The 14984-nt window shown below is 37.1% G+C and overlaps 1 protein-coding gene across 1 annotated transcript in view; it reads right to left on the bottom strand.

Moving 5' to 3' along the window:
* Positions 1 to 3754: 3754 nt before the first annotated feature.
* LOC122189258 (macrophage mannose receptor 1-like) overlaps positions 3755 to 14984 on the bottom strand; it is a 38133-nt gene continuing 26903 nt past the window's right edge. Inside the window, exons 25-31 of the mRNA XM_042888235.1 lie at positions 14760 to 14984; positions 13442 to 13607; positions 11472 to 11624; positions 10331 to 10447; positions 9911 to 10078; positions 8711 to 8746; positions 3755 to 8368 (exon numbers count right to left, since the gene is read on the bottom strand). The exon at positions 14760 to 14984 is cut by the window's right edge and continues 9 nt beyond it. Coding sequence (XP_042744169.1) covers positions 8169 to 8368; positions 8711 to 8746; positions 9911 to 10078; positions 10331 to 10447; positions 11472 to 11624; positions 13442 to 13607; positions 14760 to 14984 — 1065 coding nt within the window. The 3' untranslated portion in view covers positions 3755 to 8168. The remainder of the gene's footprint in view (positions 8369 to 8710; positions 8747 to 9910; positions 10079 to 10330; positions 10448 to 11471; positions 11625 to 13441; positions 13608 to 14759) is intronic.

Raw genomic sequence — 14984 nt, 5'->3', positions numbered from 1 at the left:
ATGGTGTTGAACATTCATTATTTAGTCCCAAAGGCAAAGATTAAAGGATGTTATTAAAGCAACTGAGAAGCAATAAAGGGCACAGAAAGGAAATTCTGCAGGAAACAAGACAGCATATTTCTGAAACAAAGCTGACGCTACAAAGGCAATGTTAGGAAAGTATTAAATATTTGTTTCTATTGCTTGGTAGTTGTTGGAAAATATGTAAACTCTTCATAAAATAAGTAAGAGATATGGTACAAGAATAGCTTGACAAAAGTTAAACTTTACTACATCTGGGCTCTGATTAAAGCAGGCAGTTACCACAATGTTTTCTGGCCTTGCAATGCATGCATTGCTAGTGCTGTACAAACACTTCTTCGAATACAATAGTGTGTCATGGCCCTACATACTTGCTAATCTCCTGAATCAATAACAAAGCAACATCTTTGGAGTATAATAAAATCAAAAGCCCAGCATCTTTCAGAACACCTGTCTGTTGACTTTCTACTTGTGTTCTGAGCTCCATGAATGTTTCATACAAATAAAGAGATCGCATTTTATGTTTGTGTTTCAAATACAGGAAAACCATTAAATAAGCAAACATGCAAGTTCTTGTAAAAAGATATATTTTCATTTCCAAGGCAAAATTAAATGTTGCTACAAGCTTTCATAATACCTCAGTGGCAGACATATGAAAGTTGATTATTTTAGGCAGTAAAAAAAAAGCCTTTGAAGGAATCCAATCAGCAGACATGGAAGAGGGAAAAGCATATCTGATAGCCCTCCAGAGCCAGAGGTCACACTTGGATAATTATATTCAACAGATCATTGCAGACTTATACTCCAGAGATATGGTAAATCCATTTTTATCACTGTGCTATCCCATGGCAATTAAAATGCTTATGATTTTCTATACTTCCATAATATTTGTCCCTTAATCACTATGTCTTATTACTGAAAACTCCTAGTGTATTTAACCTCATTGTGCACTGTGACCCAATCAATCACAGAACTGATTACTTTGATAACCTTTTCCTGTACTCTTTTAGACTCTATGTATCTTTTTCAGTCACAGGTCTACACATCATAGCCACATTTTTCCTAATATTCTTACATGTTTTTTGAATGTTACAGGGGACTGACCAAATGCTTTTCAGAAGGCTGTCAGAAATGTTTTCTCAGTTAAAAACTGTTGCAGCACATGCTTTTTTATATTTTTATTTTTCCCACATAAATAGCAGTGTTTGTAGTTCCCATTTTGTCACCTTAGCAGTATACAAATCTTTAAATCTTCACTGTCAAGTTCTAATTTTGACAAACATGCATAACTTTGGGTTATTGCTAAACATCATAATTAGCTTTATTCTAGGTGATCTGCAATAGCATATGAACTATGCTAGCCACATGTATACTAGACCCTTACAATTCTAGCCGAGTGTGAGGCATGGTTTGTAATACAAAAAATCCCACATTTAATCTTCTACAAACTATCATATGTATTTCCTAATTCCTTTTGCTGTATTTACCTCAGAGAATTTCAGTTTACCTCTGAGAAAGTTAGATCTGTTTTTAGAGCTCAGGAAACACAGAGATTGTTTCACAGACTGAAATGGTATTTGTCACTTTATATTCCTTTGGCACTGAAGGTCTATTCAGGAATGGATTATGCACTAGAGCAAACAGGAACTTCAAGGTTCCTTTTTCCTGACACTGTCACTATGACAGTGATGTTTCTCCAGCATTTTCTGACAAGGTCTCATGTTCTTGGGATTAATCTGAGTTTTCATTTAGAAAAGCAGATTTTTTCTGAAATCTTATACATGTCTTGTAATAGTTCATAGGACAAATCTGTTCACAGGCATCCGAAGTCTTCCATTTCTTCCTTCTGTGTTTAAAGGAAAAACAGGAAAAAATTGAGAGAAATACTGTAAGCAACCATACTGATGACATCTGATGTGTCAGTGTTGTATGGTCTCTAAGTGCAATTCCATTTCATCTTTTTGGAAAATTAGCAAACAAATGCACCTAATGAAAGTCTGGAAAAATGTGAAAGCAACAAAATGAGCACTTACTGAAAGAGACTAAATGGACAATTACTGGAAGAATGGTGATAAAGAGAGATAATTTCATCCTGACAGTAACAAGAAAGTAAAGTTGGAAATAAAAGTGGCTATTAAATATTCTCAAGAGGAACAAATTTGGAGTGTAAACAAGTTTCTGAAATTGAGCCATGAGAATTCCTGTCAGTTCTATGCCACTAATAAGTTAATATACTTGGCATTTTTGGGGCCTTTCCAGTTTTAAGATTGAAAAGCAATTAACTGAACTCTAACATGCTTCTGTGAGATAAGCACACATTATTATCCCTTTATCACTGAGGGAGAAGCAGAGCAAATGGTTTTTGATTCGTCACATAGTGCACAGATGCCTACCTGGGATACCAAAGTGGTGATCTCACAGGGCCTGCAAGGGAAGAAAAAAGAAAAGCAGAAGAAAACAATTAACATTTTACTACATTTGCTTTATTTGAAAGTCAAACGTAACAGCTATGAGAAAAAACAAAAACAAAAACCACAAAACCCTATGACCCTTATTAGATCAGTAAAAGAGCATTCCATCTGGAGAAATAATGTTATATCATTCACCAGCTAAAAAGTTAATTATGAAATCGGAATCAGTTCTCCTTTCATCTGGTCTCCCTGCAGCTCATTTATGTGCCTCAAGGCTCTGCAGCGATGCTCAAGCCCCACGCAGCCCGTGCTGAGCGCACCGCGCGCCCGCCCCGCCGCAGCCCTTCGCAGCGCAGCCCGACTGGGCAGCGAGTCCTGGTACAGCTCAGACCGGTCCCTGGCAGAGAAGGAAGTCGGCTGTCACGTCACAGGTGTCCTCGACGCTTCTGTCAGCGTTTACTGCAGCGAACACGAAGTTGAGAGCCCAAGTTGGGCTCGCTCCGAGGCCGCAGCCTGTCGCTCTCTCGCTAGGTGTCGCCGCCGGCTGCCGCGGAACATCACGAGTCGGGCCGCTGTCCGGGACCTGCGCTTGGTCGGGCATTCTGCCTCTTGCTCTGCTAGCATGGCCGCCATCTCCCCACCCCTGGTGCCAAGCAGGCTTCTGATATCGTGGAACTGTATCACCAAATGGCGTGGGTTGTAAGGACCTTAACGCCCACCCAGCTCCCATCCCGTGCCGCGAGCAGGGCTGCCCCCCACCAGCTCAGGCTGCCCAGGGCCCCATCGAAACTTGCCATGAGTGCATCCAGAGATGGGGCATCCGCAGCTCCGGGCAGCAGTACCAGTGCCTCACCGACCTCTTCCTCCTGACATCTACAGAATCGTGGCCTGGACTTGCATCCACATGAGCTTTGAGTATCTCCCAGCCTGGAAACTTCACAGCCTCTATGGGCAGCCAGAGGAAGTCTTCAAGGCACAAACAAATCGGGCTGCTTTCTGTGTGCTGAAAACACACTCCCTGATGGTCATTTTTTATGATTTATCTATAGCTAGAGCTATGATACTGTACAGACAATGCTACATAAACTAAAAATAATTTCTGTCCAGATTTAGCAGAAGTAAAAATTGAAAATTTCTTAGAAGAGTTTATGTACTTGTTCACCAAAAATAGTGATCTTCTAACCTGGCATTAAGATAATGAAGACTGTTTAAAATGTGCAAAAGGATGATTTTTTTATTTTTTTTTAAGAATTGTAATAAATGAACTTGCATTTTACGAATTGATTTCATTGATTCAGCCTGTTATATACAGCAGTTTATACAGATCAGCAAAAATTATTGTTCCACTGATGCTTCCTGACAATAACTGACAATAACTGTAAACAAACAGGTAGCAGAATAAAAAAAGAATTAATTAAAATTACTGCATGCATAATTGATAACAAGGAAAAAAAATAACAAGATGAATTGTTTGATCACTCATTTTATGGTCTTCTGTTTGAAAGATACCAAGTAGGAGAGAGCTAAATTTCATCATCCTGGTATCCTTGGTACTGTATTTACAATCTCCAAAGACTTGTGATTCACTGTTATGCTATTGTGTGTCTACCTCTTGGAAGGTATGAGTGCATCTGTCTCTACTGCTCTGAGCTCAAAGTAACTGGGAAAGTGAAATTCCTTTATACCATCTTCTTCCTCTTGTGCCTTTTTTTCTTCCTTGTCATGTTTCTTCTCTTTCCTAATATTGAAACAATCAACTTGTTTAAAAAGGAATCTGCTTGAATGAATATACAACATATGCATATACGTATATACTGCATATACAACATCTCTACAGCATTGCTGTAAGGAAAGCAGAAGCAGATTTAAATTGCTGGATGGTATAACTGCAATAGCTGCAGTAATTACGTGCAGTAATATTTGTATACTCCATCTTCTGTATTCTTCTTTTGTGGGCATGTCTTTGTCTTATGTTAAAGCAGTCAAGAATGCAGCAGCTGCAGCATGTCTCAACTTCCTGTTTTCCAGAAAGGAACATTATGATCGTCTTTAATACCATATAAAAGTCTTCAATCGCTAAATTTTTTCCTCTCTATAAAAATTTATTCTGGGTGGAGAAGTAGGGAACAAGGAGAAGCTTATTTAAAATGCATAGTAACAACTGTTTGTGAAGGAATATCAGTTCTTAAAAATCCTAAATATTTTCATGTGTTGTACAGTGAGAAAAAAAAATGTTTCTGCAATTCCTGTTTATTCTGTGAGCATAAGCTACTGGGATCAGAGTTGCCTATGATTCGTTTCACTGACGTCATTACAGCAGTTGTATGTTCACTTGGTTCTAACTTCAAAACTTACAAGCAGTGTAATTAATAAGTCCCAAGCAGACTACATGCTGCTGTTTTTGAGTCACCATTCCTTCTCCCATATTTACAATACCACGTCATCCTTTCTTCTTCAGTGTTCACTGTTTGGCACAGCTCCTCCCTTCACATTATATACAGATAAAACCAACTGCGTCCTGCAATGCTACTCTATTTCCATTGCTGAGTGATATTTTCCTGCCACAAATTGATCACAGTGTACTTCCAGAGAAGGTATCCTTCAAAAACTGGTAAGGAAAACCAAGAAATATCTATAAAAGCAAGGGGAGCAGTTATGCACGCACACACACACATGCTCCAGTATAAATGCTTATGTTTAACAGCAGGGGCAGTATGTCTTCTCTCCCCCATGACAAAGCTAATTTTAACTGAGACATTCATAGTAAGCAGTATTTTTTCATGTCCCAGGCACAGAACTGCATATACAGGCCTTTTTGAAGAGAAACAGGCAGACCATCTGTTTTGGACAGTGAGATAATGCACAGGAAGGAGTGACTCTGTCCTATGTAGTTTAACCAAGTGCGCAATAATCTTATGCAATAATCTTTTGTGTCTGAACTATGGATGAGGTGTTCAGTAAGGTGTCAGTTCAAACAGTAAATAGTTCAAAAAAGAGGTGTAGGGGAATTGGAGTATTCCTGACACACAGATCCCTGTCCCAGTGTCTGTTCTTGCTTGAATGAACAGGCCGTCCTTACTACGGCAATGCCATTCCATGCTGCCAGTAAATGATGACTACCTATTTAACATGAGCAGCTCTGGGCAGAGCTTTGGCCTTTTTCGCAATCCCTTGGGTGGACACAGACCTGCTGCACTAGTTCATTCTGCCCACACCCATTTTCATTGCTTTTCTCACCAGGATGCTTTTCTCTTTCCCTTTTCTGAGTCAGGAGCAAGACTTTGCAGCTTCTCTGTTTCTTGCAGGGGATCAACAACATAATCTATACCTAGCCCATGATTATACCCATGTCTTGTTGAGATGTGATGTTCAATTCAACTACAAAATAGTTGTAAAGATCTATACCAAATAATTTTCTAAAGATAATCCTGGTGCTTGGCATGCAAAGCAGCCTGATCATTGAGCTCTTCTTACTTCTAGCACAGATGCAGTACCAGCCATGGTTCTTCCTAGGAGCTCACAGGTGGTGCTGAGTTTGACTAGAATGCTTGCGCTATGAGCTCAGTTTTTATGGGTACAGACCATAAAACTTGCAAATAACTTTAACAGAAAAAAATAAGTCTTTTCTATCATGCATTTCCTAAAAAAGCATTATTCCTTTTGGGAAAATAATTTCAATTTATAGGGCTGTCTGACATGGACATATATACTGTAAGACTCTGCAGCCTGAATTGCTTTTAAGAATAAAACAGGAAAAGCACTTTCATTCTTTGCTCATCCAAAAAGACAAGTGTAACTGTTTATTCCCAGATTCCTGTAGCACGTATCCGGAAACAATTTAATCTTTAGTCGTCTCAGTGGGAAACAGGTGGTGTTTTTCTCCTTCCATTTTTATCCAAAGTCCTCAGTTATTTCCTATTTCCTCTTGAGAATAACTGTGACTCCTTTTTCATCACAGGAGTGATGGGATTATAGGATTCACTATATCAAATCAGGAATTTTTTCTTATGTGTTTTTATTTCAGGGCTTTCTCCTGTATTTAAAGAGCATTAATTATAGAATTTACTTTTGATTTACTGCATTTTTAATCTCTCTAAATAATCTGTAATTTTTGGTGGTGGGTGTTTTTACCACTTCTCTTCATTAAATACAGTCACACAGACATACTAGAAAGGGAAAAGTCTTATAATCTAGATATGTCCTTCGATATCTGTGATTGGAGAGCCTTCCCTACAAACTCAGCCAAAGCTGTAGAATAAGGCATCCATCCAACAAAGGAGTGTAAGAGAAGAAATGAAAGCTCAGGCAAAAACATCTGATACCAAATATGCGATGCCTTGATAAAACAGCTGAAGCAAGGAGCTACTTCCATTCTAAGTCGCTAACAATAGTATTTTTACTTTATTGTTTACTAGCTACCTAGAGAAGAGGCCAATTATAAGGATAATACAAGGCCAATTATAAGGATAATACAAATGTGTTCTCAAGCCAGTCAGACAAAAAAACGTATATTCTGATGCATAAACCTATTCCACATGTACAACTTACTCCATTTAAATAAGAATTTTAACATTTTTGTCAGTCATCTTAAACACAGGAAATCCTGACTACAGCTCTTACAGACAGTTCTGAGAGAGCATCTGTTTCTCCTTACAGATACTTGGTAGAAGCTCCTTTGCTCTAGCTTCTTCATACACTTCTTTTCTTGAGTCCTTCTGTTTGCCAGGTGCCCTACAGAAGCTTGGAGCAAGATGTCTCCATAACTCAGTGGGCATGAGAAACATGCAGAATGATTGACTGCCTGGAAGAAAACACTGCTACTGCATGCAGTTGAAAAAAATCTCTGAAAAGGAATCTAATGGAGTATGTTAACAAATGAAATTACAATAGGGGTGGAAGAATTTTGTTTCAAAAGCATAGAAGTGATTTTATTCCTCTAAACCGGAAAGTTAGTTAATGAATTATAAGATAACTTTATTGCAATATAATGTAGCTATTTATCACACCTGTGTAGATTTTTTTTAAAAGAGGCATCAATATTGCATAAACATAGTCACTGAAGTAAAACCCAACAGAAAGATCACCTCTTGTTGTATTGATTTGAACCTTGGGGAAAAATTGTAATATTTACAGAATTATCCAGAAGTGCAAGGTTGTAGAGAATGACACAACTGTTCCCAAAGTTCTGATCAGAAATCTTTTCAGTTAGACCAGGAATCTTTCTACAGGAATCTTCAATTGCATTTCATCTATGTATTTACTTATTCGTAAGGAGACAATATGTAACTCACAGAGACAAGTATGGTAGTAGGTTTTACATTAATGAAAAGATAATAAGCAGCATTTTCCTTCATAGTCTAAATAACACCGAAGCAGTACAACAGGAAAAGTTATAAAAAGATAGGAGTAATTATTTCCTTCATATGCAAAAGCAAAAAGAGAAATGAGTTAAATAAACAATTTCATACAGTAAACATCATAGGTTTGCCCCGACTCTTCTCAGCCACACTCATTTATGTGAAAAACAGCTGTACTCTTCATACTAAACAACAAACTGAAACATTTTGGCGAACATATCTATATGTGTGTGCATGTTTACATAAATCCATTAGCTTTGTATTTGTGAAGGGATAAGACTATTATTTGTGTGGAAAAACACGAAGCTGCCATGAGATTTGAGTAATAGTTGCATAGATTGGTTTTTGTTTTTTTGGAACTTATGGGTATTTTGTCAGACTACTTGTTGGTATATGCATCATTTCCTTGGATATCCACTGCTGCTTCTGATCCACTCATTCTGGCTGAAATACTTCTTTGGTTTTGTCCTTTGTTCCTCAAATAGAAGTAAACTGCACTTACAGCTCCAACTATAAAAAGGGCTAATAAAACAAACAGCCATATGATGCCAGTAGAAAGCACTGTCTCCATTTTCTGTCCTGTAAATTAGTGAAATAGAATCAGAACTTTCAATCTTAACAGATTTCAGAATCCAATCATAAACAAAATTTCTTTAACACAAAGTCAGAAAAATGGATACAGATGTATATTTTCTGTTCAACACATTGGGTTTCTCCATTCACACAACTGAATAAATTACAATTAGACAAGTTTGACCAAAAAAGAGTTTAATTCAGAATTACCTTATTTCCTGCCTCTAGATATGAATTAAATTTACAGAACTTTTATTTTTAGGCACTCTCAAAATTAGTATTTGGAAACTATTTTATTATTTTCATGTTCTATTTGAATATCTTTCACTGAAAAGTAAGTCAACTTACCTCTATTTTCAGGTGACATGTCTATCTTTTCCGCAGCTTTCAGAAGGAAAAGAAAACAATTATTCTGAATGCTCAAAAAAAGGGAAGAAATTTAAACTTTCTAAGACCAGATGTTCCTGAGAATTTGCCCCAAACCCACCTGCCCTCTCAGGGAGATAGAACTAAGCACATGCAACCTCTAGAAGAAATATCAAGCATTCTACTAAGAGCATCTGATACTAGCCAACAAGAAATGAGATTATAGCTGAATTTCTTCTACTTCCACAAGGATTTTCAAATGTGTTTATTTCTGAGAAACTGCCCACACGATCTGTATTCTTTTTTAGGCATTTTCAGAAGCAGAAACATTTCATGAATGGAGATCTTGTAAGTTAGAAACATATAATGAGGATATTGAGCTGAATGTGATCTGCCAGCTTAGCCTTTTTCTGCTGGAGACAGCTATTCCTTGTGGATGTAGTCCCTACTGTAATTGCACTTCCTAAATTTATCAGGTAAGTGAAAGGTGAACAAAAGTATGAAGTCTGCAACACCAAATGGTCTTGTTATTTACCACTTTCATTTAGTGTCATTCAGCTATCAGACCTTTGAATTTTCTAGCAGGTGATCATTCTTGCATCAAGACACAATCAGCATTTTATTAAATGTGACTTCACACTGCTAAAGATTGACGACATAGATTCCCATGTCACTCAGTCCTCAAATCATCAGTTCAAAGGACAGCAATGAAAGTAATCACCAAATACAGCATCAGACAGAGTCTGCATTGCATTCATCAGAACAAGATTTTTTGAGAAAGTAGTCCATTGAAATGAAACAAGAATTGCTGCTTTTGAACTTAGATGGTGCGATATTTGATGGAAAGATCTAAGGAAAACTACCTTTTTATTAAAAAATGAGAAGTCTTTGTTCTTTTGGTTAAACATAGGTATCTGAAGTATTCTTGAGAGCTGCATGGAGCTGCTGATGGCAGTTTTACAGGACTTAGAGCTGCAGCCTTATGATGAGGCAGTCAGAATCCACATGGAATATCCTGCTGTCCCTGAGGCCTCAATATTTTGGCAGCAGAGTGCTGCTATTGTTGTTTGCTGGTTTTACACTTGAGCTTGTAATATTTTATATTTTTACATGTTTTACAAGGTGTAATTTAAATACATTTTGAGACATTATTAGCCTCAATACATTAGAACTGTTACTTACTTTTTGCTTTTTTACAGATATATCCTTTTCTGAAAGAACAGACGTTGGTGTTCCAGAACCCAGTCAATGCACATACTTCTCCACAGTCTTTATGCATTCTGTTTGTAGGCTCCCCAATTTGCCAGTTGACAAAATCCAATTCTGACTTGTCTGTCCATACCCATTGTTCTGATGTTTAAAATAAGTGTATATGTATAAAACAATGACATAGAACAGGTTGTGACAGGGAAAACAGCAAATTTTAACATGGATAATTGTTTCTGCTACAGTTCTAAGTGTATGTAAACATGTGATGTAAGCACGAAATAAACATATTTGATTTTTATGTTGTTTTCTAATATGGATTTTTGCTTTCTTCTTAACAACGTATAATAATTTTGTATTATATTGTAATACATGATTAAAAAATGAAGATGTTACCTCTGTCATCCCTCTTTAGACCTATCCAAAAGTTTGGAGATTTTCCATGAAGTATCTTAATGGTTTCTGCCAGAAAGTTTGCTTCGGTATAGTCTCCTACAGATACCAAGTCAGCAGCTGAAAAGTATTAATGCATACATCACATCTCCTTTTTTTACAGCTTAAATAAAAAAAAAGAAGATACTGGAAGATATTACTGATTCAAGTAACATTCACAAGTCCTGTTATGGTTATTGTAATGCTATATTGTATATTGAGCATGAGTTATCTGTGGCTGCAAGTCAGTAAGACAGAGATTTTTTGTTTAGCCTTTTGCAATTTAGAGAAGACAAGTTGCTCTCTTTCAACACTTTTGGATAGATCCAACCACGCTCCAGACTGCAGGTAGGCTGAAAGCAATACGTGGGATGTTTTCAGCACCACGCATCCTGTCACTACAGCTCCGTCACTTGCCAGTGGCTGGGCAGTGATTTTAGCAGTACTTGAATTGTGAAGGTGTTCAGTTAGACTAGATGACCTTGGAATTCTTTTCAAATCTTGATGATTGTATGATTCTGCACCCAGAAGTTGTTACAAAGCCCCTAGCAGTACTAATTCAGACATGCGTGTTACGCTCACCAGGAAATCACCTACCTGACTTTGCCATGGGTAGTATGTGCTGCAGAAGTGTAGGAACCTACAGTATGCACAAATGTTCAATGCAATTTTTCCTTCTGGCTACTAGGCTACTTGCAATTAAAAAAGAATACCACTCAGAAATACAATGTCAATGCATGATTTCTCCTATTCTTACACTGAAATGTAAGCTGTTTCACAACAATGCCCAGTTAAAAGTGAAAAGAAATCTGAGACGTGGAATAAAACATTGACCCTAATCCACATAGAGCTCTTTTCCCCACACTACAGCTGACAGCAGGGAGTACTTGCAGAGCAGGACACAGTGAGTATGTTTTACTGACTCACGAATCCAGATGACTCCTCAATCTCATTTATTGTGCAGACATTCAAATTAAACTATTAAACAGTGCCATCTAAAAGCATCATTTGAAGTTTTGAAGTAATATAAGGCATTCATATAATTATCACCCATTATTTTATGAATTTCACTGCATCTTCATTCCTTCTAAAACACAACACTCACCTACTTGGGCACACTCCCGACGAGCTTGAGACCAGCTTTTTTTCCTGACAGCCTCAAAGTAGTAGCAGTGACCATGGAAAGGTATCCAAGATTTGTGTCCTTTTGATTCAGGGCATTTTCCAGGAAGCTGAGGGGGCTCAGTAGGGGCTGTTACTAGTAAGAGATGGGTATTGGAAGTTGTTATTTTTTTTCCCCATTACACAAGTAAGAAAATATTTTTAAAAAATCCTATATTAGGTTTGTCATCAGAGAACTGAAGCATGTTCTAATAAGAGCTTGAGTATGGCTTTGTTTGAGAGCTTACTTGACTTCTTTTATGTGTCAAGGTGATGAAGAAGATACAGTATAAGCAGCATGAATTATCTGTAATTAACATTTTTGTCGTGAATAAGTCAATAAATATCCAACTGGGTTTCTGGCATAAATGTCCGCCTGATTAGTTAAAACTGTTACTTTAAAAATAGTTTCTGACTTCCTCAGTTCTTGACAGGATCAAAACCTTCTACTAGAAACTGTAGTTGTGAATGAAAGGGTTATAACTTAACACAGCTTGCAGAGTTTTTATTAAACTGTATACTAAATAAATTCCATAGTGATCAATACATTAGGAAGATTTTGGATGAGAAGATAAATTCACATGGAAAGAAAATTAAATGCTCTGCCAAATCGCATTTTCTTCCTGTGAGTCTTCCTCAGCCTACTTCTCCCCTTGTTAAGGAACATTCAACTCACAAATTAGATTTCCATAATATTGAAGTGGAAAGGGATATTATGTATAAACTCCAATGATTTTTTTTTTTTTTTTTTTTTTGGTCAAATTACAGCATCAGGAGATGTGATTTGGCATGCAATTTTTCATTTTCTAATAGTTCAATATCTTCCATAATATTGAAGAAAACAAGAATATTTACCTGAACCATAAAATTAGAAGTTTCTTCAGTGAGTTATGTACTTTGTCCATATGCTCACAGCTGACAAGTTGATATATAATTACATCTTACTTAGAACAGATGTTTGTCATTGCTATTCCTAGCTATTTCCAGTGATAGAAATTCTCTGACCCGTTTTTAATTTGTGTTTTCTGTATTTTATCCTGTGTTTGGTAAAGGCTTTGTATTTGTTAAAATCAAGTTTTTCTTCCTGTAGTTCTGTTACTCCTTTTCCAACTCATATCATATATAAAAATAATTAAACTCAATTTCTTTAGGGTTGGTTTTCAATATTTAAATTTGATCACCTGTTTAGATAAATTATTCCCACCATTTTTTAATTAATTAATGCATTTCTCTTAGCACTTTATTTTAGTCATTTGCAGAACCTCAATTATAATCCTCCTTTATTTGAACAGCAGTGTTTTCAATCTCTGATGCCCCAAACTGTGTACAGAACTTCATGAATGAAGCTTCTGAGTGGCTAAGAAATCAATGAGTACTCAAAGTCTTGATTTCTTAGGGTTCTGGTAATGACTATTATGAATTTATTTATTTCTGGAAAGAATTCCCAACAACACTTAACGTGTGTAATACTATAATGGGATAATAATAGCAGGATGGCAAATTCTTTGGCTACAATAAATGGTAACGAGCCCAAACGCATCACCCAGAGATACAGAAATGAAGGAAAAAAGAGCTGCTTACCATCAGAAGGCCTCACGTAGGGATTTCTGGCAAGAGATACCCTCACCTCTACTGCCAACCCTTAAATGAGGTCTGGGAAGGGGGTGGATCCTGGCTGCACCCCTTCCAATCACTCAGGTGCATTGCACACACCTGAGATCCTCTGGGCTGGCCCTGCCTTCCCACCAGGTGCTGAATCACTGTTTCGGAACATGACTCAGTATTTCCACCACAGTGTGTTAGTTAGCTGCTTATGTATTCTGATATACAAGTGCATAAAACAAGGTGGTTTGTTATATTAGCACAGTTGGTAGATCCTCACACCCTCTAGCTAAAACATGTTAAATTGCTCACCATCTGACTTCTTACAGATGGAAAAGTGTTTCTCCTCGCATGAAGCTGTTTTCCAGGTTCCATCAGTATCTAAGTAGACACATGCTAATGTCTGTTTTGGTTCCCCGCTGGACCACTTGCTGTAAACTAATCTCCATCTGTCAATCCAATGATACTTGCCCTCTGTCTGGAAGCAAAATGCATGCAGTAATTTCAAGGATACTGAGACTCATAAACCTACTACACAGGGTTCATAGAGGACTCTCATGTAACCAGTATGGATTCAAATGCTTACAATCACCACTTTTTTGTTCTTGCTAACTGCAACAAGATGTGCAGTGTCTGTTACACACATACATGATTGCAGGGTAATTTTCTTTCAGTCATCCAAAAAGTATCTAACATTAATTCAGAATATTTTTTGAGTATGGAGATATGGAATGAAAAAAAAAGGAAGGGAAACATGAGTGAAGACAAAGTTGGTATCTCCACCCAAAATGTCTGCATGTTGTGGGTGAATGTGTTCTTAATAAGCAATGCTGATTGCTATCACTTTGGTTGTGGTATCGTGACTGTGATTCATGTAGAAGAGCGCACCATGTCAAAATGCACCTAACATCCAAATGTTCACCCTCCTACGTCATATAGTTGGCACATACATCTCGAAGACAGAGATTAGTTTTTTTCCCTATAATATTCTAAATTTTTAATGAGAAAAATTACACCAGGAAGAATACTTTCATTGCCCAGTATGTGCAATTACCATATTATACGGGCTACAGATTCCTTTATACAATTTTTGCCCTTCATTCTTTTCAGGATTGTATTTTTTTACTGCTAACCACAAATAGTTATTGTCTAAGATAATTATTTGTGAACATAAACACATACATTAAAAAAAAAAATCATCATTCATAGATTTCTGATATACAACTAGAGATACCACGTCACAAATGTCTGAGGTAGATAAAAACATGAGAGGAGGGCAGGGTGTACCCCTACATATCATTTCTGGTATACCTATTGGATTAAAATAAGTTTATGATGGGGGAGATTTCACAGTTTATCACTTAGACACTTTAATGATTCCATACACAACTTTATTAGGTACTGGCTTGCAGGAGTATTTCCTTGTGCTAAAGCACCTTCGAGAGTTCATAGTTCATTAGAATCTCCTCTGAGTCCTTTTTGATGAACAACATAACAGACAGGTAATGCACTGACATAACATGCTGCTTTAAGAAATATGCTGTCAGAAATTGCTATAGATTTCAAGCTGAGATCATTCAGTAAGACCTGTACATGCAAGCTTAACTGTCTGTAATGCACGTGCTCTTACCATGTAGCTGTTAAGACCAATCCACATAGGCTGCCCATATTCCTGTGCAATTAAGAACAGTAGTGACTGGCTATATGGGTCTAAAATGCTAGCAAGTTCTGAGGAATTGCTCTTGCAGGATTGTTGTGCTTCTTCCCAATTCATTTTGGAATGGGTGACAGAGTAGCTAATGCCATCAGAATGGTCAAAAGCAAATTCCAACACTGTTACCGATGACTTATAGAG

Source organism: Lagopus leucura, unplaced genomic scaffold, assembly GCF_019238085.1.
Source record: "Lagopus leucura isolate 7727_CA_CO unplaced genomic scaffold, USGS_WTPT01 Super-Scaffold_100157, whole genome shotgun sequence".
NCBI lineage: Eukaryota > Metazoa > Chordata > Aves > Galliformes > Phasianidae > Lagopus > Lagopus leucura.
The sequence above is the reverse complement of the archived record's forward strand: the minus strand, read 5'-3'. Positions and strand labels throughout refer to the sequence as shown.